Source organism: Megascapheus bottae, chromosome 12 (genome assembly GCF_031878675.1).
Source record: "Megascapheus bottae isolate mThoBot1 chromosome 12, mThoBot2.hap1, whole genome shotgun sequence".
Classification (NCBI taxonomy): domain Eukaryota; kingdom Metazoa; phylum Chordata; class Mammalia; order Rodentia; family Geomyidae; genus Megascapheus; species Megascapheus bottae.
The window spans coordinates 486051-513236 of NC_143520.1; the positions used below are offsets into that span (position 1 = coordinate 486051).

At 34.8% G+C, this 27186-nt stretch overlaps 1 protein-coding gene across 1 annotated transcript in view; it reads right to left on the reverse strand.

Moving 5' to 3' along the window:
- Fsip2 (fibrous sheath interacting protein 2) overlaps window positions 1-26828 on the reverse strand; it is an 80422-nt gene extending 53594 nt beyond the window's left edge. Inside the window, exons 1-12 of the mRNA XM_090342500.1 lie at window positions 26662-26828; window positions 26336-26461; window positions 21168-21329; window positions 20406-20495; window positions 19415-19542; window positions 17839-17980; window positions 17133-17243; window positions 14576-14699; window positions 12348-12422; window positions 5967-6070; window positions 5151-5196; window positions 881-987 (exon numbers count right to left, since the gene is read on the reverse strand). Coding sequence (XP_090198626.1) covers window positions 881-987; window positions 5151-5196; window positions 5967-6070; window positions 12348-12422; window positions 14576-14699; window positions 17133-17243; window positions 17839-17980; window positions 19415-19542; window positions 20406-20495; window positions 21168-21329; window positions 26336-26461; window positions 26662-26760 — 1314 coding nt within the window. The 5' untranslated portion in view covers window positions 26761-26828. The remainder of the gene's footprint in view (window positions 1-880; window positions 988-5150; window positions 5197-5966; window positions 6071-12347; window positions 12423-14575; window positions 14700-17132; window positions 17244-17838; window positions 17981-19414; window positions 19543-20405; window positions 20496-21167; window positions 21330-26335; window positions 26462-26661) is intronic.
- Between the last annotated feature and the right edge of the window lie 358 nt (window positions 26829-27186).

The window sequence follows — 27186 nt, forward strand, 5'->3', positions numbered from 1 at the left end:
AATTTAATGTGAAGGACAAAGTTAGTAACATATACATTCCCCCACAAAGAAAATAATAGTATTTAGACATAGTGTTAGGGGAGATAGTCTTGCTATTTTACATTAAGAATATATATTTTGAAATATGATGGGAACATGGCTTTAAAATATCAGTGTTAAGAATACTAGATTCTGATTCTAAGCATATTTTATGAGGCTACTGATATATCAGAAGAATGCACTCTTACCAGAGGACAGAAGACAAATATTATTTTATATATAAGTAAAAACTGACATATAGGGAAACACATGATATAACCAAACAACATTGTAGTTCTGCAAAATTTAATCTCTCAATTATGCATTCTAAGATAGGTAAGGAAATATTTTCTATTCTTCTCAGGGAAAATTTATTTAGGAATAATTTAGCAACTCTCTAGCCTATGGAAATCTTATTCAACCCATTTTAACCTCTTGGAATAGTAAACCAGTTTCTAGGTTAACAGGTTAGCCTAGGGAACCAAGAATATAGATTTTATTCCTAAAATAACAAGTTGACATATCACAAAAGAAACCTATGTGAAGACTGTACTGTGAATCCTTGCTAATTTTTCTAAAACAGGTAAATAATCACTGGTAAAGGCATATTAATCCAGTAGCCCAATCCAAGAGCTTGATTTGATTCTTCTGGGGGCTACTGCTACATAATATAAATTGTCATCTTATGACTTACATTTAGGCATATTGTATTAGGATCATTAAATTTTTACTAGAATCCATTTAACACCAGGGAATAAAATATATCTTTTATGGCTAAAGAAAGATATTACCACATGTAACCCTCTTAAGGCCATAGCTCATTTAATATGTTTGTATTTAGAGTAAATGGAATGATATATACCTCATGTTTTGGAGGACTCCAAAGTAAATCTGAATGCTTGTAGTAATTTCTTGTGGGTGAGTTTTGATTTGAAACATTTGAGTCTGGATTAGATATATTCATAGCTCCTAGAGAAAGAAGAGATATTTAAATAAATCTTATAGAATGAAGAAGGAATATTAATTTGTTCCAATATTTTTGTATTGATGTGTCACAATTATTGACATGACAACAATGGAAGTTTATTTCAATTAAGGAAGGATCACCAAAAGAACATGGAGGGTTTTTTTTTTTTAATATTTACTGCCTACTAATTTCCTTGGACTTCACTGCATTAAAGACAAACTGTAATCTCTACTAGGTGAAATAATCTGTTTATAACACTATCTTTTTAAACAATTTAGTTTTTATATTATGTAGTTGTAAAGAGGTTTCAATTCAACATGCCAGAACAATTACGAGTACAGTGAATTTTTGCTCAGTATCATTCCTTAAAGCATTCTTCCACCTTTACCTGAACACAACATCCCCTCAATTTACCTAGTTATATTTTCAGAAATGTATATTAAGTATTATGACTGCCTTCTCCCACTTTTCAACTCTCCATTCAGCTGCTCTCATTTGCTTAGACCAAATAATGCCTGTTCCAGCTTTTGGCATTCATTTTGTTAAACCATGAGTTAGTTGTGAGAAGGAATTTTACTCTGGTAGTCTTCCCTTGAGGACTTAATCATTTATGTAAATATGCATATTTTCCTGTGCATGTTTATAAATACAATCATTTTTTAAAATTTCTGGCTGTAAGGATGATTAACAGGGGGTTACAGTTACAAAAGTAATGAGTATATTGCATTTTAAACACTGTTACCCTCATTTTCTTCCACTTTTATTTGATTGAGTATTCACATAGAGAGAAAACATTCATCCTTTGTTTTTTGAGCCTGGCATGCTTCACCTAGCATAATTTTTAATTATTAAATAGTTGTCCAAAGATGTTGCAAAAGAAATCTAAGCCAAAAGAACAGTGTTGAAAGTATCACACTTTCAGACTCAAATTTTACTAAAGAGTCATAGTAACAAAAACAATTTGGTACTGACACAACAATAGCCTGAAGACCAATAAAATAAATCCATACACCTATGCCATCTATTATCTGACAGGGAAGTCAAATATGTATGTTAGAAAAAAAGATAAGATCCCTCAACAAATGGTGTTGGGGAAAAATAGATATTGATATGCAGAAAACTGAAACTGGATTTCAGTCTGGCACCTGTCACTGATATCAACTTAAGATAACTTCAATACAGTACCTGAAAACATTGAAACTACTATAGGAAGAAGTTGTAGAAGCATGAGAACTTATTACCATGTGAAGAAACTTTCTGGGCTAGGAGTTTGGCCTAGTAGTAGGAGTCTTTGCCTAGCATGCACGAAGACCCAGGTTCAATTCCCTGGTACTGCATACATAGAAAAATCCAGAAGTGGTGCTATGGCTCAAGTAGTAGACCCATAGTCTTGAGAAAGCCCAAAGACATTCTCAGGCCCTGAGTTCAAGCTTGGGACTGGTAATAAAAAGGAAAAAAATGAAAAAACCAAAAGAAATTTTTTGATTTGAGTTCCATGGGCTCAGGAATTCAGAGAACTGATAGAGTTGCATTTAACTAAAATGTTTCTACATAAAGCAAAGTTCATGATTACTAAGTCAAAAGTATAGCATGTAGAGTAGAATATCTTTGTCAGCTATATCTAAGACAATGAACTAATATCCAGAATATCCAAGGAACTCAAGAAATAAAACCCACAAAGGAATCAATAACCCAATTAATAAATGGGAAAGGAGCCATATAGGGACTTCTCACAGGAAGAAGTAAAAATGGCCAATAGACACAAAAAGAAATGCTCAACATCGTTAGCCATAAAAGAAATATAAAACAGATCAGTGAGATTCTTAACCCAGTAAGAATGGCTATCATCAAGAATACAAACAGATATTGACATGGTTATGGAAATCCTGTTGCACTGTTGGTGTTAATATAAACTGGTTTAACTGCCTAAACTAAACAAAGGAAGTTCCCTATGACCCAGTGATAACAATTGGCCATTTATCTAAAAATGTACCGGTAAACAATATAGTGAAGCCACTTAACATGCATGTTCATTACTACATGTCATCTGGACATAAATGGTTACCAACTGTTTGCCAGAATCAAGTTATGGAGAAGCCCACGTGCTTTTAGGTAAATGAATGTATGAAAAGAGTGTGATATAAGTGTATACAGAAAAAAGTTATTCATCCATCAAAACATGCTATTTAAAGAACTGAAAATGGACCTTCCCTACTATCCCACCATACCACTCCTGGGCATCTATCCTGAACATCATAATCCAGGATAGGATAAGGACACCTGCTCAATTATGTTCATCTCTGCACTATTGACAATAGCCAGGCAATGGAAACAATCCAGATGCCCTACTGCAGATGAATGGATACAAAACATGTGATACACACACACAGACACACACAACAGAATTCTACATAGCCAACAGGACAAAATAATGGCTTTCGCTGGGAAGTGGATGAAGTTAGAACAAATAATGTTGAGTGAGATAAGCCAAGACCAAAGAAACAAAAGGTGCATGGTATCGTTAATATGTGGATATTAGATCCAAACAGTACAAGAGCGATGACTCAATATTTGGGTACCCAATGTTAGGGACTTGGTTTTGGATATATAAACATAACTACATAGATATAAAAATCTGTGATGGGCTGTATACTCTATAGACATAATGTTTTATTGCATAGGTTAATATGTATACATGACCTACAGCCCTCAGCTTAATTTTAATTATATTCTAAAACCTAAGTGCCAGTGATTGTATAGTTGCCTTTCTTGAATACTTGTTTGTTAAACATGACATTTGAAAGATGATATAAAAAAAGTTAATAATTTTTTAATTAAATAATGTCATTTGCAGGATAATGAATGGAGTGGGAAAAAGTATTATACCATCTTATAAAATCACCTGAGCCTACTGTCAAAATATTTTTTTATCTCTTCATAGTGAAAGATGACCCATGATTTATACAAGGGAATGTAGCTTTATTTTGGGATCCTTACTTTCATAGATATGGTGTGGATTTCCAAGAGGAAAAAAATGAACAAAGGGAGCTTACTACAATAGTAAAATGCAAAGAAAACAAGAGCAAAAATAGTTAAGATAAATTTAGGAAGGTGTGATATTGTTTTAAATGCATAGTACTTATAAATTGACATGTTGAATGGAGATCCTGTGTACAACTGTTTAATGATAATTAAAAAAGAAAAATATGAGACTATCCAGAATATGCAACTTTTAGATGTAAAAGCATAAGGAAAACAACATGTCAGATTTTGTACATTGATCAAATTTTAAGTCTGAAAGATGGTGAATTTCACAGAATTTGAGATGGTCATTGGTCATATCATTGGAGATACATTTCATTTCCTGAATGTGTATTTTAGTGATACTCTAACAAGGCAAAAAAAGCATACAAAATTTATACAAAAGTAAAAGGGAGGGTCTGGGGCGGCCCAGTGGTAGAGTGTTTGCCTAGCATACATGAAACCCCAGTATCACATATACAAGTAAAGCTGGAAATAGTGAAACTTGATCTAAATCGTAATACTATAAAAAAGTAAAGGGGAAAGTTCAAACATCATTTGATAATCAGACTCCTTCTAGTAACAATTATCTGTATTAAAATTTCCCCACCTTCTCCACCCCGACCCTTCCCTTCCCCATCCTCTCATTCTCATCCTCCCTTCCCTCCCCCTCTTTTTTCTTCCTTCCTTCCTTCCTTCCTTCCTTCCTTCCTTCCTTTCTTCCCTCCTTCCTTCCTTCCTTCCTTTCTTTTTTCCTTCCTTCCTTTCTTTTTTCCTTCCTTCCTTCCTCCTTTCTTTACTTCCTTGCTTGCTTTTTTTGTCATTGTTGTTTTTTGCTTTTTGTCCCATGGCCTGAATTCAGGACCTGAGTAATGTCCCTGAAATTTTGCTCAAAGCTAGTACTCTACCAATTAAATCACAGCTCCACTTGTCACATATTTTATGAGTCTCAGGGACTTCATTGCCTGGGCTTGTCTCAAAGCATGATCCTCATATATCAGCATTCTGAGTAGCTAGGTTTATAGGTGTAAGCCAGAGGCACCCCATAAAAGTCATATTTTTATAAACAAGTAAAAATACTACATAAGAAAACTATAGATATGCATTTAAAAACAAAATGATTGTGAATGTTTTATGATCTTACCTTTATCCTCAGCAGAACTTGTTTTTTTATTATTTGATCCATTTTTCTGCATGAGACATTAAATTTAGGAAAAAATAACACTTGTAAATAACTATAGGTCTGAAAGAGATTTTGCTATCAGTTAACCAGATGAATGTGATACCTTTTTACCTTTTAGTACTTGAATCTTCATTAAAATGTCTTAGGAACCAAACCTCCTCTCAGTCTCCCCACTTCCCAGTATGGGCTCTCTCTACTTTGTTTCACAATTGAGTTTAATACATAGCACTGTTCAAACTTACTTCCCCTTCCAATATTTTATGTTTCTTGAAGACATGATGATCCATTCAATGGATGATTCTAAAAAAATTCAAGTCTAAGAAAGATCAAATTCTATTTATTCTTACTCTATTAAACCCAGCACAATATTGAGTGAAAGCAACCAGTTAGTCCCAAAAGAAAATGTCATTACTACACTTATTTTATTAACATTTTTCTGTGCTTGTTGTTTTCATAAATAATAATTCCTCATGAGGATTCATATTTGCATTCTATGTTAGCTAGTTTCCTTGTCTATTTTTGTTGTTATTTAGTAGAGTACTTGGTCAACAGCACCTGGTCAACAGATACTACTTGATATAATTGTAATGAATAAATATGTTTTAGATTATTTAATGCTAAATTATATAAGGCATTTAGAATCAATATAAACACACATTGTTTCCAGGGAAAATAATATGTTTTCATGAACAGAACTCAACATTTCTAGCTAAGCAATCTCATACTAGCAAAGGAGATAGCTAAAAGAATTGACATTAAGCAAAGTTTAACTTTTACCTTCTGTTCTGAGCTAATATTCTGTGCATCTACTGACGCTGTTGATATTTTAGCAACACTTCTTGACATACTTTGAATATGGTGAATAGAATTTCCTATGTGTCCTGAAAGTAAATGAAAGGAATGTCATGTAGTTTTAAACATAACCTTAAATATAGTTCAATTACATAAAGCTGTACTTCTTTTTTATTTATTTATCTTCTTGTAATTAATAAAAGGGTTACATGATATTTGCCAGATAGAAGGTGCATTAATTCACATACATTGATACCCTTTCACATGCCTTGGTACCCATCACCCTCCCCCCCACCCACCACCCACCCCCTGTCTTGGTTTTCCCCCCTTCCCTATCAAATTTCAAATAACCAAATACAAATAAATTAAATATATTAGATAACAAAGTGAGATACCGTAACAATATGAGATACCCAAGAGACAGCAAAGGAGATGAAAGATAACATAGTACATTAAGGACAACAATCATTCATTATATGGCTTTTGTTTCAGTATCTTGGAGGTCCTTTCAATTAGCTTCATACTATATGGCCTTATGTATCAAGGTTTTGCTCTATTGCAGATATCAACAACTCAAAAAATTGAATCACTCCAAAACTAAAAGTAACAACCATCCCATTAAAAAATGGGCCAAAGACTTAAAGAGAGTCTTCTCTGAAGAAGAAACAAAAATGGCCTATAGACACATGAAGAAATGCTCAACATCTCTGGTCATAAAAGAAATGCAAATCAAAATAATTCTAAGATTCCACCTCACTCCAGTTAGAATGGCCAGGATCAAGAAAATGAATGACAACAGATGCTGGAGGGGATGTGGCCAGGAGGGATCACTACTACACTGTTGGTGGGAGTGCAAACTCGTTCAACCACTATGGAAAGCAGTGTGGCAGTTCCTCAAAAGACTAAACATAGAGCTCCCCTATGACCCAGCAATTCCACTACTTGGCATTTACCCAACCACCCAGAAACAAGGACATACTAAATCCACTACCACAACAATGTTCATTGCAGCATTATTCACCATAGCAAAGATATGGAACCAACCTAGATGTCCCTCAGTTGATGAGTGGATTAGCAAGTTGTGGTATCTGTACACAATGGAATTCTATGCTGCTGTCAGAAAGAATGACATCACCCCATTTGTTAGGAAATGGAAAGACTTAGAAAAAAAATCATATTAAGTGAAGTAAGCCAGACTCAAAGGAACTTAGGCTCAATGGTTTCCCTCATTTGTCATAACCAGTAGAAAGCTGTACTTCTTTAAATGTAATTACTTCATTCTTTAAATGCAATTATTTTGAAATGCACATATAATTTTAGAATTCTGAGATCCATCCATGTCTTTATACCAATCACACAATAACACCCAAAACACTCAAGATTAGTGTATTTTCCTGGAATTTCTTTATGAATGGAACCGTATAGTCCTTCTCTCATTTTCTATCCCTTCCTCTTCCTCCTTGTTATTTTCTTTCCTTGTCTCATTCACTCCACATAGTGGTATTATGTGCAGAAATAGTTTATTCTTTTTAATGTTGAGATATATCAAAAATTTTGTCTGCTCACTAATGGGTAAAGGTTTTTTATTTCAATTTTGCCATTTATAAAATTATTTTTAATGAATTATGGTAGTATATATATGTATATATATATATCTTGTGTAAACTTTTTTCCATTTTAATTGAGTAAATGTCTAGTATAAGAATGCCTGGGACATGTTTTGTAAGTTTAACTCTTAAGAAATTTAATCTCTTTTCCAAAATGATCAGAGTACTTCATATACCAATAAATAATGCATCCATACAGTAGTTGTCTTACATTTTCTTAGTAATAATTACTAAGCAAAAATATAGGAACAAGAATGATCAAAGTTAAAGAAACAATAAACACAAGTGAAAATAATGAGATGCGCAACTGGCTCTTTAAGAATTTAAGTAAAAATGAACAACCAGCTTGTGTATGAAACTGAAAACACATCTAGAGGTAAAAATCAGTAAAAGAATATAAGGAGAAATGCACAAAAACAAAAAGTACATAAAATTTGAAGTACATAAACTACCAATGATTTGCGTGAAAAATCAGGGAGTATAAAATAAACCTACCCTATTAAAAAGAATTAAGTATGTGTTTGAAACCTTTTGATGAATATATTAGTCAAAAATCACTAGAAGACTTATTTCGTAAGCAAAGGAAGAGGAAGGAAAGAAATACAGTAAACCAAGAAAATGGCAGGTACATGACACATATCTCTATGATAACCTTAAATATTTAAGGGACTCACTTCCCCCATCAAAATAAGTAAAGCAGATTGGATTAAAAAATAAGATCCATTTCTTTGTTGTCTCCAAGAGACCCTGTAACAGTCAAAGAGAAAAACAAATTCCAAGTTAAAGTATGGAAAAAGATCTTTTATGAAAAATGCATCCTGTAAAAAGGTAGGAGTAGCTGAATTAACATATAATAAAATACGTTTTTCATTAAAATAAGTATGAAGGACAAGGAAGGTCATTACAATTAGCAATGGGAAGGACCAGGAGGAAATCACAGTTGTCAATATTTATGCACCAAAAAATGGGGGATCTAAATACATTAAACTGACACTTTGGGACTTACAGAATATGATAGCCCACCTCCACCCCCACTCCCTGCATAAGAATAGTGGGGGATTTTAATACTCTACTCTTACCAGAGGACAGGTCAAAGATAAGCAAAGAATCCTCTGAATTAAATGACAACATGACCCAAATGAACTTAACAAAATCTACAGAGTATTACACATTCTTCTCAGAATCCCATGGAATATTCTCCTAAATTAATTATATCGGACACATAAAAAACCTAAGCAAATACAGGAGGAATGAGGTAACTCCTGACATCCTATCTGGCTGTAATGGATTCAAGCAAGTTCTCAAATTGAACAACTGAAGAAAACAAAAAGAAAAACATATTTTGGAAAACACTCAAATACACTGAGGTTGAATAACACAACCCAGAAGCCCCACAAGAGATGAGTAGAGAAAAAAATGTGATTCATGTACACAGTGGGAACTTTTATATACACATGAGAAAGAATAAAATAATGTCATTTGCAAGGAAGTTGGTGAAACTAAAACAAATCATGTTAAGAGACAAATGGTCTATATTCTCTCCGATATGTGGAAATTTGATCTAGAATGCACCGGGTTATGAAAATATGAACAAATGTATGGAAATGTTATATTTTGTTGATATATATCAAGCTCTCATTTAAAATAATTTCTTAAATTTTCTTCTTAAAAATGCATAGTAAGGGCCAGGAGTTTAGCATAGTGGTAGAGTGCTTGCCTAGCATGCACAGGTACCCAGGTTTGATTCCTTGGTACCACATACATAGAAAAAAGCCAGAAATGGTGCTGTGGCTCAAGTGGTAGAACTCTAGCCTTCAGAAAGCCCAAGGACAGTGCCCAGGCCCTGAATTCAAGGTCCAGGACTGGCAAAAATAAATTCATAGTACTGCTGGGCCTGAGTGACTCATGCCTATAATTCTAGCTACTCAGGATCTGAGGATCACAGTTCAAAGCCAGCCCTGTCAGGGAAGTCTATTAGATTCTTATCTCTAATTAGTCACCCAAAAGCCAGAAGAGGATTTGTGGCTCAAGAGGAAGAATACTAGCTTTTTTATTTTTATTCTTTAAATTTTATTGTCAGGGTGTTATATAAAGGGGCTACATTACATTCATCAGGTAGTGAGTTCATTACTTGAACACTGTTACCCCTTCCCTTGTTTTTCTCCCACTTTCCCTCCTCCCCCCTCCCAATCATGTTGTTTTCCCCTAACCTTCCCTATTTCAAATATATAAATGTATGTACAATATACCAGCTATCAAAGTAACATACAGTAACAACCATACGGGGAAAAAGGAGAAAAGAAATAACTTCACATTAAGAGCAAAAATCACAAAGATAAACTTGTTGTTTCCATACCCTGGAGTTCATTTTACTTAGCCTCATCCTATATGGAGAAATGTACATAGCTTTTGAGCTATTGTGATTCTGTAAGGAGAATCCTAGACATATACTAATTGTTACAAATGAGGGAAACCATGCAGCCTATGTTTCTTTGTATCTGACTTCATATTTCCAAGTCTTTTCATTTCTTATGAATGGGGCAATGTCATTCCTTGTAGAATAGAACTCCATTGTGTATCAGTACCATATCTTCTTGAGGGGCATCTGAGTTGTTTCCATATGTTAGCTATGGTAAATAATGCTACAATGAACATGGTAGTACTGGTAGATTTAGTATGGCCTTGTTTGTGGAGATTTGGATAACTACCCGGGAGTGGGATTTCTGGATCATGGGGAAGCTCTGTGTTTACTCTTTTGAGGAACTGTCACTGCTTGCAACAGTGAGAACACTAGCTTTGAGCAAAAAAAGCTCAGGGACATTGCCCAGGTCCTGAGTTCCAGTCCTAATGCTATATATAAATGTATATATATATTTATATGTGTACATATATGTATATTACTGAATAGCCAAGTTTTTCTTAAATTACCTTTAAATAAGTAAATATTTATAGCCATCCTTAAAGTGTCTTATAGTTCATTTCATTACCAAGAAATTTGATTTTATTATATCTCAAACTAATTTTCCTTTTAATTGGTTATGTCTTTTTTACTTTTACTAATTTCCATTTCTTAAAGGCATAAAATTAATACCTTGAATAAAAAGTTAATTAAAAACCAAAAAGCACAATATTGGCAAGAAAGGAGACATGTTTTCAGTTCTTTAAATGAATAGAATTGAGGATGGAGGAATTAAATTACATTACTTCTGTCATTTTATCTTTGACAAAGAAGCAAATAGTATACACTAGCAAAGAAGATAGCCTCCTCAATAAATATGCTAGGAAAATTGGTTATCTTCATGTAGAAGATTGAAACTAGGGAATTTAATGTCTCATTCTATACAAATAATAATCCTAAATGGTCAGAGTTTAATGAAACTCCTATAGGAAATATATAATTATTTTCTGAATAGGGCTCCAGTTGCCCAGTGTAGAAGAGTGATAATTAATGAGACTCTATAAAGTTAAAATAAGCATTTCCCTGATCATATAGAACCCAAATAATGGGAGAAAATATTTATCAAATATCCAACAATAAAGGATTAATATCTATAATATACAAAGAACTCAAAAAAATGGACAAGATTAAGTAATTAACTTAGATACAGTTCTCAGAAAAATATGAATGGCTAATAAGCTTATGTAAAACTGTTCAACATCTTTAGCAATAAACTAATTGCAAATAAAAACCACACCAAGATTCCATCACACCCTAGTCAGAACAGCAATCATCAAGGAAACAAACAACCAACAAATGCCAGTGAGGATTTAAGGACAAAGCAGACCTCATACACTTAAGTTGCAAATGTGAACTTGTGTAACCATAGAAATTTATATGGAGGTTCCTTAAAAAAAAGGAAATGTAGACCTATCTTTTTTCTATAATACTTGAGTATGTATTAGAAGTATAAATCAATATGCAAGAGAAATTCTTGCATATCTATTCACTGTGAACAGGTTATAGAAGCCACACTGATTTCAGCTGAATTGTGCTATGTATCAATAGATGAATGGAAAAAGAAAAATATGGTATACCTATATTATGGGTACACCACTTGCTCAAAAAGAAAAGGCACATTGCCATTTGCTGATAAATGGATGAAACTGGAGATCATGTCATTGAGCAAGATAAGCTAAAAAAAATCAACTATGAAATGTTTTCCCTTATTTGTAGATTATAACATAAAATCATATATGATTATGAAGATAGTAATAATTAATAAGTCATAAATGTAAAGCGGGCAGTCTAGAAGGGCATCAGTGGAAGAAGAAATGAAATAATACTAAGGAGTCAAAAGAAGACCTAAAAATCATACATACACACACACACACACACACACACACACACACACACACAAACACACACAGTGAGTATAGTGAAATCTACCAAAAACTCTTTGCAAAATGGGGAGGAAGAAAAGGACAAATGGGAATTTGGTTAAGAAGTTTAATTTCTTCCAAGTTTACCATGTGAACATCTGACAATAACACACTGAAAGCCCCTCTCCACAAATGAATGCTAATTCTAAAATAAAAAAAAGCATTCTCAATTACTTCTGCATTCTATACTGTGTCTTTATAATAATTTATTCTTTCACTTTTTCTAAAATGATAGTATAATAGGAGTTTGGAAACTGCAGTCAGTTACATTGGCATTAAATTCTCAAAACCACACAGTCAAAACAGCATATTATCCCAATATCAGCTTTTCCTCCAATTAGTGTATTTGCTTTTAGTATTTCTTACTCAAAATCATTACCGTTCAATTCTTTAGAGGCTTTCTGGTCACCAGCTACTTTTACTTCATCAGATCTCTTTTTCTTCTTTGTAGAAACTTAAAAGAAAGTAATAAAATAATTACTTTCGTGGCACTGACAATTGAATTTCCCAAGATAGACAATCCTCTCAAGTCCACGAGGCAGTAAAACACTTGCTAAAACTTGGTGGATTGAGATAGAAGATGAAGAGATGTGAAACGGCAAGGAAAAAGAAGTATTCCTCAGAATATTATATTTACAAGCTAAAGAGGACAGGACAGACAGAAATTTCTCCTGGAAAAACAGAAAATAAGTGCATGATCTATTAAAACATGTAATAAATTTCCTGACCATGGGACTAGGTTGAAGACACCAAGCTAGATAGCTATTATAGTTCTTGGGTTTCCCTTACAGCCTTCTATAAGCAAATACAGGTTAATTTAATAAATTTAGAAACAATTTATACATATTTAATATTCTAGCTGTATCTCCTTTTGTGTGGTAGAGGAAGTGGTAGCTTCATTTCAAGCAGTTTAGTGTGAAATACCCTCATTACATAAATGCTCAATGGTCATTTATGTGAGCCTCTTTCACCTTGCTGGTTGGTCAGTGAAGCAAAGTCTTCTAATATTCCTTTCCTTGCTGTTTCCCTTTGGAAGTTTTCTACATTGTTGTAGTGACATTTCATTTGAAAAATAGATTTTTAATATTTTGTACATTTAATAGTGTAAAGTGAAACTCGTATTAATGAGGCAATAACATTTTTTCCAGATTGTTACTTATTTAAATACTTTTTAATACATGAGATTACCAAAGATGTTAAGGTGAGTATAATGACTGAAATGATTTTCAGTCTGAACCACAAAGTTACTATCATTGGCTCAATGAAAAAAATATTCAGTTTAACCCAGTTAGCCAAAATGTATCTATAATATATTTTTCAGTTAACATTTATCACACACAAATGTATTTTTGTTACAAATAATTATGGTAGTGGAAGATGTAATATAAATGGTACAGATTATTAAACACATTCAAAGGGAAGGGAACTTCCTGTTAAGGTCCAGAGGAAAGATTAGAGTGTAGGTAGAACCTGGCTTCATAGACGTGGGGAGCAGAAAACTGTAGGCTGAGAAAACTGATTAGAGGAGTAAAGTGAGACATTTAATCTGTATTTTAGGAATGATCAAAGTGGCATTTGATCAGAGCAGTGAAGTGCTGGAATTTGGAGGATCTTGTTACAAGCTATTATTTTTGGTCTTAAACAATGAAATTCACATGGAAAAAAATGGTTTAGCATATTTGGATGGCCAGCAGATGCTAGCATGGAGATGGCTGTTAGTAGTCAGCTTCAGATCCTCCGGTTCATGTTACCACTAGTCTTCCTGACTACAGTGTACAATAAAATAAAAAATCAGAGTAAGACTGGACTTTGTGTATTGGTGAAAGCTTTTCCAAACAGTGTGAATTGCAACTTATAATTGTGGGGGTCAGCAGAAGAGATCATCAGTAGAGAGCATTACAGATTTGAGGCAGGCAAGAGTAGATATGAAGTGAGTGTAGTTTGTAATCTGGAGTGGTGCAGAGACTCTAACCTAAAATTAGGACAGACGAGGCAGGAACAGGATTGACTGTCAAGTTCTGACCCAATGCTATATAGTCACAGTCAAAACCAGCGTACTGCCTACATTTTAGCCATCATTAAATGTACACTGATATCTGTGTGAGAGGCTCTCACTACAACATTACACTATTTCTCATCAAATGGAGTGGGTATAAATTGAGCATAGCAGGTCATTTATCCATACTTCTCCTTTCAAATTTTCATCGTTAGTTTTTTTCCATCTTTTCCCCATTTTCTGCCTGCACCTTCTTCCTTCTTCACCTCCTGTATGTCCTAATACTGTCCTTTATTATTGTTTGACTACATAGCAGAACATTGTGGTGCTCTATTACAGATTTGCATGTGTTCAGTAGTAAGTGCACATCGTTTTGTGTGGAAAAAAGGTAAAAACTGCAATATAAACAAACATTTTTTCAACCCTTGGCTTAAATATTTCTCATACTTTTCAGACATACGTGTATACTTTTCAGCACTAACGGTAACAGAAATGATTAGATCAAGTCTTGGTGCTAAGTAGATAAAAATATAGCACTGCATTTTATGAAGGGGTTTTCTTACATAGATCAGCATGCCCCATTTAGCTATGCCATTCTTTACTGTGCTCACATTCAAAGGCTGGTCCATCTTGTCCTCTGTGTTCAAGTGTGTTCTTTCCTGTATCATCTTTAAGTCCTGTGTCTTGCATTTTTTGTAGATGGTAAGCCATTTTTTTCTCTATCATGGCTTGTTTCTAAAATATTAAAGACAACACATAAACTAATATCAATTTACCAAAAAGAGTACATTAGAAAAATAGTCAATTCTGCGCTAAATGAAAGGACCTCTAGCATATAGAAACAAAAGTCATATAATGAATGATTGTTGTCCTTAAGGTAATATGTTATCTCTCATCTCTTTTGCTGTCCCTTGGTTATCTCATATTGTTACAGTATCTCACTTTGTTATCTGATATATCGGATATTTGTATTTGGTTATTTGAAATTGGATAGGAAAGGGGGAAAACAAGATGAGGGGTGGGGTGGGGGGGAGGGAAATGGGGACCAAGACATGTAAAAGGTATCAATGTATGTGAACTAATGCACCTTCTATCTGGCAAATATCATGTAACCCTTCTATTAATTACAATAACAAATATATGAAAAAAGAAAATTATCAATGACATTAAAGAACTGATGGTTACAATCTAAAAAAAAAAGAAAAATAGTCAATTCTGACTCTAAAGGATAAACATAGGAAACTAGAAAATAATGAGTTTCTATTCCTATACAAATATAATGAAAGCTCGTGACACTTAGGGTAATTTATTTTACTATACAGAATTTTGTTGCTTATTTTGGAGAGTGAATTTCACCCATTTTTCTGCCCAACACTAACCTCGAACCTATTTGAAACACAGCAAAAGGAAAAAGAGGTGGCAGTATGGCTCAACTGAAATCCTACCTGAAAGCATGCACAATGCCTTGAGTTTAACCTGGTGCTATTTAGAAATAGTGGTGAAAAAAATAAGTACCACAAAATGCTAATTACTCTAAATTTGATTAAGTTAACCTAAATTGGATTAAGTTAACTCTGCCACATGAGCAGTGAGTCTCAGAAAGTACTAAAAAATAAAAAGTACCAAAATTACATATACTTCATTTTCTAATACTTGTACAAAATTGCTCTATTTTGGTATATTGCAATACAAACCAAACTAATTCATATTTATTCCTAAGTTTGTCTAGAGCAAAACTATCGATAAGATTGTAATTAATAGTGTTAGATCCATATTTATTGACTTGGAGTGTTATAAGGTATATGCTTTTTAATGAAGATGTACTTTGCATAAAAAAACATGGGTGGGATCATTTTCAAAGAATATGCATGACAGTGTGTGCAGTGGAGGCGATGAGGCAGTGTGAAAGCACACACATTTGATTTTCTTTATTCTGATTCACACTGTAAATCATGCATGTTGCTAGACACACTTTGAATCACAGCTGCTGCTGGACACACTTTTAAAAAAGTTACTTGGGGGGTAAAAACTAAGAACCATTTTCAAGATTTTCAGGTTCTTCTAGGCACAGTGGCTCACACCTGTAATACTAGCTACTCAGGAGGCTGAGATCTGAGGATAGAGGTTTGAGATTCAAAGCCAGCCGGGGCACTAAAAACTCATCTCCAGTTAACCACTAGAAAAGGCAAGTGGGGCTGTGGCTCACTGGGTACGGAGATAGCCTTGTGCAGAAGAGATAAGGGCCAAAGTTCAAGCTCCACAACCAGAAAAAAAAAAAGAATTTCAGTTTCTAAGGCATTTTTAGAGGAATTACAACTGTAGTATATACTATATACTTTGTACATTTGTGTATAAGTGTATCTGATGTATGGAAGGGACAGGCAATCAAAGCAATGATGGGAGAACGTGGAAACCAATGCAACAGCGATACTCACAAAACACAATGTGGGAAAGGAACTTTCCAACTTGTGTGGGGAGGGGAGTCAGAAGGGAAAATAGTGGAAGAAAACAAGGGAGGGGTACCACTACTCAAAAGAGAAATGTGCTCATTTCATGAATTATGTAACTATAACTCACCTGTACAACATGTTTAAGACAAAATTTAAATAAAATAAAATAAAAAGCACGGAAGTTAAAAATACAGTAAAATTGTCCACAATACAATGTGGCAGAAGTGACTGGCAGGGGTTGTGCTGTGTGACTTTAATCTCAAGGACTCAGGCTAAGGGGGCGAATACTTTGAGCCCTGAGTAGTTCAAGGACAGCGGTGGAAAACAGCAAGACCCAATCTCAAAAAGAGTGTTACAGCAACAGAACACAAATAAAAATGACCCTCAACAAATGAAAAAAGCAATTTTATAACTTTCAGCTCCGTATAATGATTATCACATAGGGTATATCTATACAGTCATGTCAAAATGAGTTTTACCTGCAAACTTAACTTAGCAAAAGCTCTTCAGAGAGCTTAAGGTAAATGACTCTGCCACACCTTGAACTCAGGGCCTGGGCACCGTCATTGGGTTTTCTCAAGACTAGTGCTCTACTACTTGAGCCACAGTGTCACTTGCAGCTTTTTCTGTGTATGTGGTACCGAGGAATTGAACCCAGGGCTGTGGGCATGCTAGGTAAGCACTCTACCACTAGGTAATGCTTCCAGCCCTTCCCTACCTTTTTATCACTCTCTTCTCTGCTCTTTCGCCGTTGTTCTTCTACTCTCTGCTCTCTTTTAACATCTTCTCCAATCTTCGTCAGGAGTAACATCTCCTTTGTCTTCCACTCCTGGAAGGCACAATGTTTGGTGTGTGTTCCCGTCCCAGTATTACTGTCCTGTTTTGCCCCACTGCTAAGGAAATGATGGAGTCATTGGCCTACCAGAAAAATTGTCAAGCATGGTGCAATCATGGAGTGATGTTAGAAGTCTTTGTGTCATTACTATTGGGAAAGTAGGTCTGATTATTTTTACTGATGCCAATGCTTTTAACAAAACTTCTCTCCATGAAGGACTACAGGAGAGTTAGCAAGATAAGGTTCAGTAATTTCCTTTCTGTTTTTTTGTTTCAGTCTTTAAGTAGTTGTGCTAAATAGTTTCATCTCAACAGGTTGTCAGTCCTATGTGCAGTTTGATCATTGTCACATTTCTTCCTTTTCCCTTCTATCAATCCCAGTCTCATGCACCATACAGTGGTCTTTAGTTATGTTGCCTGCCCCACTATTTTATGTACCAACCTATCTACTCTTATCATGAAAAAGGTGTGGGTTTGAAATTACTTAGAGCTGGACAGACTTCAATTAATATGGATTACACTTAAAATTGTTTGCAAATTGCAGAACCGTTAAGCCATTTTTTAAATCTATTTTAAATGTTATCTCTAACCTCCTCAATTTTTCTACGAAGATTCAGTTTTCTTCTGGTGTATTCTCGCTGTCGTCTCTCTTCTCTATCCAATCGGAGCAGGCGTCGCTCTTCTGCTGTGCGCTCTAGTTGTTCTAATTCCTTACTTATCATATCTAAGTATCTGGGGGACAAAGGCACAGATATTACCAAAGATGAATTCTTTATCATGTTACCTTCTAACTTAATGTTCGGAACCATGTCCTTCCTTACTTTATTTTCTGAACTGTAAGAAGTTCACTTTTTCTTTCCCTCCCAGGACCGTTTGTGGATCTTTAAAGCTATAGACTGACTCATAATGTTTTGCTCATGTTAAAAACATTACTATAATCCTGTGCTGTTATGATGGCCATGTCAATGGTGAAATGTGCAGCAGTATAATTAAAAATATTGGTCCAAGAAAACATTTCTAACTGTGCAGTTAGGAATCTGCATTTGCAAGGAAGGCTGAGATCAAGGAAAAATTGATTTCACAGACAAAAATACCCAGATTTTCATGAGGGGAGTGGGTGGGGGAGAGAAATGGGACAAAAGCATGAGAAAGGGTAGCAATGCTTGTGAAGTAATGTACCTTCTATCTGGCAAATATAATGTAACCCTTCTATTAATTACAATAAAATGTATTTAAAAAGAACAAAGCAGGGACTGATTTATAGCTAATTTACAAGACCTCAAACATCTTATATAGTCTTTGGTCTCTTATATATCAGATTTTTTAATGGCATTACAATGATATTAAGCTATGGAATGTGCAAGTTAGACAGTGCAAACCAATCTCTTAATCCAGTTGAAGGAAAAGTAAAGTACTATCCATTCAAACCCTTAGAAATGATCTTAAGACTGTAAGGTTAAGTTTGAATATAATTAGTTAATATCAGAATAAGGTTACATTGCTTTCTTAAATAGATGACACATGTCTATATTTTTTTTTTTGCCAGTCCTGGGCTTGAGCTCAGGGCCTGAGCACTGTCCTTGGACTTTCTCAAGGCTAGAGCTCTACCACTTGAGCCTCAGCACCATTTCTGGCTTTTTTCTATGTATGTGGTACCAAGGAATCGAACCCGGGTCTTCATGCATGCTAGGCAAGCACTTAAGCACTTTAACCACGAGGCCAAACTCCCAGCCCACATGTCTATATTTGTATCATTGGTTTAAAATGCCCTACTTTTGAACTTGTCCTAAACTTTCTCAAACTGAATGAAGTTAGTCCTTAATGATAGTTTATAAAACATTGCTATTCTTGGTGGCATTTGCTGAAAATATGTCTTTCAATTTCAAATCTGGATTTTATTCAGTTGCCTTTGTGGCTTATATGTTGTATTAATAGAAATATTGACTTTGGACATTTCCTTTCATAATCCCAGCATCAAAATTTCAGAATCTTATGCTTGGTCTCCATTCTCTCCTTTCCTACTTAGGAATATAGAGGAAATGAAATATCTACTATAGGAAAAAAATAACCAAAGCAAGCAAACCCTACCTTCAATGCTTTCCAGACTTTCCAAATTTACTTGAATCCACAATGTATTTGTAACATAGGTGCTCATTTTCACTTTACCTGTGCCTTATTAACCGCTCCTGGTCCTTAACAGACTGGGTGCCCTCCTGTAACAACCAGTTCTGAAATTGTGTAACATCCATTTCATTGCGTTGCTGTAGCTTATGGAGTTGTTTTGCAATCATTGCCTGTTTGAAGAAAATGAATTATTTACACTTTCTAGAAATAAAATAGTTGAAATTCTTATATTTTATAAGTGATTAACTGCAAATAAGTCTTTTGAATCCTTTAGAGACATGGACAAATGAACAAAATAAATGACACTTTATTGACTTAGCTATGATAAATAAAACCATTGAGACTGTAATAGAAAATCTAGGCACAGAGAACAGTAGTAGGTGAAATAGAAAATACTTTGAAGTGTGCAAGATTTATTCTTGCTTTTATTTGACTCAACTTTACAAAACAAAATTCTGAAGACATACTTTCTTAAACTTGAATTTACACTTCATACACAACCTCTGAGTGAAAAGGAAGACACTACTTATCATTGTCATAATTCCAATATTTTATTTCATCTAAAATTAATATGTTATTGATGAAAACAGGTGCACATGTGTGTGTTTAAGCACACAGGAAATTTGTTGTTTCAGTTTCCTGAAAGACATTATGGATATTATGGAAGGGAATATCTCCTCTTGTGAAAACTGATTTGATTTATAGCTTCAGAATACTGCTGTGACAATAGACAGTTCTTACTGGCAGCATATACTAACTAGCAATATCATTAACAATTACTAATTGTTACTAACTGAACTAATTACTGAACAAATAAATATTAGTTCAGCTTCTGTGTAGGGATTGATATATGACTCTATTCCTTTCTACTTGGTCAAATATAGCACTACATATTCCTGTTCTAAATTTATATTTGAAAGAATATTTAATTGCTTTATCAATAGTTAAAGGTTGAATATTGTAAGAGAATATTCCCCATATTAATAAGCCTTTATTTAAACTTGGCTTACAAAAATTAAGTATTTTAACTTACTTGTTCCCTTAAATAGTTTTTTTCAAAATCTAACTTTAAGCTGGTAAGATATTGTCTGTACTTGTTCAATTCTCTCAAGGTGCACACAATCTAAAAACAAAGATATGAGATTATAAAAAGGTAAATATTTTAAAAATTAACAGTCATTCTCCAGAAGAAAAGTACTAATGCCATATATCTTAATGATACTTTTGTCATCAAGAGTAATAACTTGCTATGGTATGGTGTCATGGGTGTGTCTTTCTGTTTGCTATTTAATAGAAAATTCCTCCCCACAAATCTAACTTGATTATTGTGACTTACACTAAAAGAAATTTGGAACTACTCACAATTAATTATTAAAATAACAAGTCCAAATAATTAATTGGATTGTTATTGTAGGTATAAGTACTTTCTAATACAAAATAATATTTTGGCAGGATTTTAAAATGCTAAATTTTTTTCCTTCTCTTTAAAATTGTGTTTCCATAAAGGACATAATTTTAGAGAAAAATTAAATACAGTACTATGATTTGGCTGGGAAAATTTATATAAGCTTTTCTGAAATTACCTTTAATCTTTGATACTTACAAAGAATATAAAGGCAAAGGAAATACTTCCACTTGTTTTCTGATTCCAGAGCATTTTGTAGAAAGGCTCATTATCATCTATGGCCAAGCTAAATGTTTAAATGTGATATTGGCCCTCCATTAAGGTATAAGCAATTACCCAAATTTGAAGATAGTAACTGATTTAAAATAACAACTGTAATTTTCAACCTACTTTATTATTGCTGGTGATGTAGCCACCTTTCTTTAATCTCCTGAGGATATCTTTGCGTTTATGGTATTCTCTTAAATGTGGATCATGGAGACTTTTGTACTGGGTTTCCAAAAGTCGACAGTAAGGATCAGTCAGGTTAAAATCATAGGAGGGTCGAAAGAGCTGCAAACACAGGTTTTTACAATATTACAAAAGTAAAACAAATGACTTTTAAATAACCTACTGGAATGACTACAAAACAAACCACTGTGGGAGGAAATTAATGGATAAACCACCAACTGAATTTTGGACAGCAGAGCTGACTTCTTTCTTTTCTTAGCCTCCTTGAATGACTCAAATGAAAGCCTCACTATTAGCATCTCACCTCATCTGTCTCAACCACTAGCCTTGAGCCAGAGCAGACAGAAGGAAAAGAAAGAGAATGGTATACACTTTCTAAGGAATAAAGCCAATGCAAGGATTCTTTCTTTTCAGTCCTTACTCTTCCAGGTTAATACACTATATTTAAAAGTACTTGTTATATCTATCTATCGATCTAATCTTTATATATATATTACCATACTTATATTTTTGTATATTTTGCAATATTACTATATTTATAAGATAATATTTTAATTATAATTTTTATATTTCAATTGAATGGGGAAAATAGACAACTTTCAATATGGTTAAAATGAAAAATTTGAACAAATGATTGATGCCAATAGCTGTTAAAATTTTGTGGTTAAGGAATCTTGAGTTAATGAAAAAAATCTGATTTCAATCAGAAGAAAAACCAATGTTTATATCATACAGTTTTAGGGCGTGAATAACAAGCTTTAGAGAAAACTCACAAGAAATAAGCCATCTCTGAATGTGTAAAGGCCAAATATCACCTCCTATAACTACTAACCTATAGAGGAAGGAAGAGAATCAATTAACTTTTCTTTATCTTTTCCTTTAGAGGAATCAGCACAGATATTTCAACTCATTGAGGAGTTAAAGCATTATAAAAGCAAGTTCTTGATTAATTGTTTAAAGGTGTTATGTGAGGACTCATCAAGGGGAAAAGTGGAAAATGGAAGCAAGTATATAAGTTGTTCTATTGTTGACCTTTTGTGTTCCTTCTGTTCTTAATTTTTTTGCAAAAGTGACACAAGTTTTAGCACATAGTAATTCCAAATCAAGAATCAGGGGAAAGAAAATTGGATTATGTTTGGTAGGTAGAAAATCAGAATTTGCCCTTTCATACCACATTGTTTACTAAGTCACACATTCCTACAATCACCAGCTTGGGATTTCTGTGTTTAATTTCTCTTCAGATAGAACTAGGGTGTGATGCATGGATACTCAAGAGACTGGCTGTATGGGACACAACAAACATAGGTAGATTGCTTTGTTTATGGGCAAAGGGAGTAGGTAGGAGGAATATGATATGGTAGAATCACTTTATATTTGAAAGAGTTTGTTTTTGGCTGTCACTGCCTAATGCCTGTAATCCTAGTTACTCATGAGAATGAGAGCTGAGGATGGCAGTTTGAACCTAGCCAATGAAAAAAAGTCCATGAAACTCTTTTCTCCAATTAAAAAACAAAATGCCAAAAATACAGTTGTAGCTATGGCTCACGTGGTAAAGCACAAGCTTTGAGCAGTAGCTTCTTTGTTGTGTCTGACCTCTTGATTAACACTGAATACCCATGCTTTCCATGTGGGTTCACCAGAAAGAAGATTAACAAATGCTTCTCTAAGGATATAAATAAAGGAATTTTATAGCATAGTCTTGAGTTCAGTGTGACACATTTAAATGTCCACAAAAATTCCTGAAAGAGTCAATAATAGTAAGTCAAAGAAGGGATTGATTCTGTTTCATTTGAATGGTGACATTTTGCTATATAATGTTGCTCTATGTTGACTTTCAGCTATGACAAGTATGTTTCTTAAGATTAAACCTTATCAACTAACCTGTAAACAGAAAATATGTTGACCAAATCCAGGATAACCCTTCCATTGTCTATCTATATCACTTAAAATAAAGGATTAGAAATTATTGATCTGACATCAAACTGAGAGAAAGATTAATCTCACAAAAGTCAGCCTTTTGGACTGGTGACTAATTAGAGTTACATATATTTTGGAAGTATGTAATAATATAACATCATTTGAAAAGTAACAGGCAAATTGATTTTTACAGAAGAAAGCATTCTCACAAAGTCAGGCTTTATGACTAGTAATTGATTACATTTAAAAATATTTTGGAAATATATAATAGACCATTGTTTGACAAGTAACCAAAACTTGATTTTTATAGAAAGAAGAGTAATACTGTGTGCATAATTCAAGAAGCAGACAAAAATAAGGATGAATTTTACACCAAACAGAATTGCATCACTGTCAGTAGTGTGTCAAACACATTCTGGCAAACCTGGTTTGTGTACATGTGACTCGAATTTTGTAACAATAGTTTAATTTTAAATTGACAAAGAAGAAAAAAAGGGACTGGTAAATAATTTGATTTAAGCAATCAAGCCAGTCCTAAGATTTTCCTGTTGCCTTTGTCCTCTGTGAGATCTAGCACTGCATTCAAAAGACAAATGAATATTAATTTCAATTATTATATCTAAATCATTGGAAAAAATAGAAAAAGATCATTATGATTTAAAGTGCCTCAGAGTTGCTATTTAAAAAATTTTTAGAATATATGAAACTGAATATATATATAAATTATGTTATGATAAAATCAAAGTACTCTTGTATCTTCTCAACAAACACCAGTTCTTTACTGTGCTAACAGTCAAAACTCTTTTTTTTGCCAGTCCTGGGCTTAAGGCCTGAGCCCTGTCCTTGGATTTTTCTCAAGGCTAGAACTCTACCACTTGAGCCTCAGCACCACTTCTGGCTTTTTCTAAGTATGTGGTACCAAGGAATCGAACCCGGGTCTTCCTGCATGCTAGGCAAGCATTCTACCACTAGGCCAAACTCCCGGCTCAACAGTCAAAACTCTTTTCTTCTATCTTTTTCTTTCCTTTTCTTTTTTTTTTTGTATTTTATTGTCAGGATAACATATAGAGGGGTTCTAGTTACATTCATCAGGTAGTGGGTACATTACTTCTTGAACATTGATACCCCTTCTCATGTTTTTCTACTACTTTCCCTCTCTTCACCCCCTTTCAAATCATCTTGTATTCCCCCTTCCCTATTTCAAATAAACACATAAATGTATATACAACATACCAGGTAACAAAGTCAGATAAAGTAGCAACATGAGATAAACCATAAGACAGGGGAAAAAAAAGAGAAAAGAGGGGCCGGGAGTTTGGCCTAATGGTAGAGTGCTTGCCTAACGTGCACCAAGACCCAGGTTTGATTCCTAGGTACCACATACATAGGAAAAAAAAAAAGCCAGAAGTGGTGCTGAGGCTAACATGGTAGAGCTCTAGCTTTGAGAAAGTCCAAGGACAGTGCTCAGGCCCTGAGCTCAAGCCCAGGACTGGCAAAAAAAAGAAAGAGAGAAAACAAATTGCTTCACATAGGACATTAAGAACAACAAATACCAAGATAAACCTCTTGTTTCCCTATCCTGGAGTTTGATGTTTTTAAAAGAAAAATATAGAAAATTTTCATAACTTATATTCACTTTAGAGTACAATAAAGCACCAGAACTTTAAAAAAAATCCCATCTAACTAACTTAATCATTAAGAGGGAAATAGAGGGAGGGATGAACAGAGAGATATTAAAAAGTACGAGCTGAATTTTTAATTACTATGTTATACCAAATTAAAATGGAATGGTATTTATAATGAGAAATTGTATTTTTTCCAGTTGTTATAGACTGTCTCCCCCATTCCTCTGTCAATATATTCATTTTTAATTCTCAATGACATCGGGTGCTGGGGCTTTGAGAGGTAATTAAATCTTCAGGGTGATGCTTTACAAATGAGATGAATGACCTTGGGAAAAACCCCACAGAGAGCTCTCTAGTTCTCTTTCTGCCCCAGAGAGTCATAATCAGAACCCAACTTTTCAGTACTCTGATATCAGAATAGATTCCAGAACTGTGATAAGTTCTCCTCTTTATGCTATATTGCTTTGTAATAGGAGCCTTAAATGACTAATATGCCAGTTATGTGTCACATATCAAAGGAATCCTACTTATTTCTGATGACCTCATAGACTGTAAAGTTAAGAAGTGGGAATAGGAGAAATGTTGAGAACTTTTTTTTTTAGGGTTTAAGGGAAATAAACATGGCATTCAGCTATAAATGTACTGAGGAAGAACATTCAAGTCAAGAATGTGTGACATCTGAGCAAAGATGTGGTAGTTTGGATTGGTGATTGTTTACAAAGACCCTTGATGCATTATTCAAATTCATAGTTGGGAAAGGGAGAAAGGATTCTCCAGGTCTGAGTACAAAGTAGATAAAGACATGTTAAGGACAAAGAAGATAAAGACATGTCTGGTGAGAACAGGTGGGTATAAAAACATGATAGGGAAGGGGGGAAAACAAGATGAGGGGTGAGGGTGGGGGAGGAGGGAAATGGGATCAAGACATGTGAAAGGGTGTCAATGTATGGGAATTAATGCACCTTCTATCTGGCAAATATCATGTAACCCTTCTATTAATTACAATAAAAATATATGAAAAAAACATGAATCTGAAGATTAGTGTTTTAGGAATAGAGGCTGGCTCACAATGAGGTCTTCAAGAAATAGAGGTGGAGTATTCTTTTAATAAAGGGAGTTAAAATAGTAGCTATAAAAATTCATGGCAAATGTTTTATTGAGAATTTAGTCCATGTTGCTATTAGTTAAAATTTAAAGACATAATGAAAGCCAGCCAACACTGACAAATTTCACCTTTCGATCCTATTTCTATGTAAATTAAAAATCACTGAACACAAAAGTTCTATTATTTTAAAAACTCTAGATGTGTTCATAAAAAAATGTGTTCATCTACATTTTCTGGCTCCAGACTCAGTCCAAACAATCTTGAAATTGCTTACTCCACATTCTAAATAGTATCTTCAGTATAATGTGGTTGCGTTATTATAATTTTTATTATTACTTTATTGTTGTGGACATTAGGACAGGTTCATTTAATGTCCTTCTGGATACCGAAGTCTCTCAATTTAGAGAAGTGGAAAAGGGTAAAGAACACTAACGTCAAACAGTTAAACGTATTTCTTTTACCTTTTCATTTATATTCGTGGTGAAATATATTGAATCACTTCCTGGGATCACAGGTAGCTTGACCCCAAGGGGCAGATCCAGAAGCTGAGCTGCTCCCACCCCGGGAAGCTGGGTTTTGTGGGCTCCCTGTCAGATATAATTGATGTTCGTCTTTTAGGCCATCTCACCCTGCAGCCAAGGACACCCAGGAGGAGCCGCTCCGCAGGGCATCCCAGGCCACCCGCCCGGGCTGCAGCCGGACGGTTGGAGCCGCGAGCCCGGCTGCGTGGGGAGGGGCTCTCCACCAGGCCCGCCGACACCATGGGCCCCAGGCCACGGCCACTCACTTCTCCACACTGCTGGCTGTCCTTGGCCGTGGTGCTGGTGGCTGTTTTGTTGGCGGCGACATTGGCCGCCTTGGAGCAGGCGCTGAGGTACAGCTCCATGGCTGGCTGTGTCCTGAGCCAATCTGCCCTGACCCCCTTCCCTTTGTCCCCTTCCCTGTCCTTCCTCTGTCCCGACCGGACCAGTACTGGCCAGTGAGCCTGCTGTCCCCGAGGCCCCAGCCCTGTGTTCTGAGTTCCTGCCTGAAACGTTGAAGGCCCTGGGAGACCCGGGCGGGGTCGCGTTCTCCGTCCAGGGCCTTTGGAACTTGGGGTGTGAGTCTCCTCCCTGTTGACCGCCCGTGTCCAGGCCCCAGCCCCAGGGCATCATTCCACCCCAGCTCCCGCCAGCGTCTGCCTGCCCCTGCTCTCCTCTGCTCTTTCTAGCTGTCTTCATCCCTCTTGCTCTTTTTTATGTCTTCTGCTTTGTAATTTCCCTGAGTCCTCATCTCAGCCATCCACCCAGAATCTGAAGTTTCCCGTTCCCTT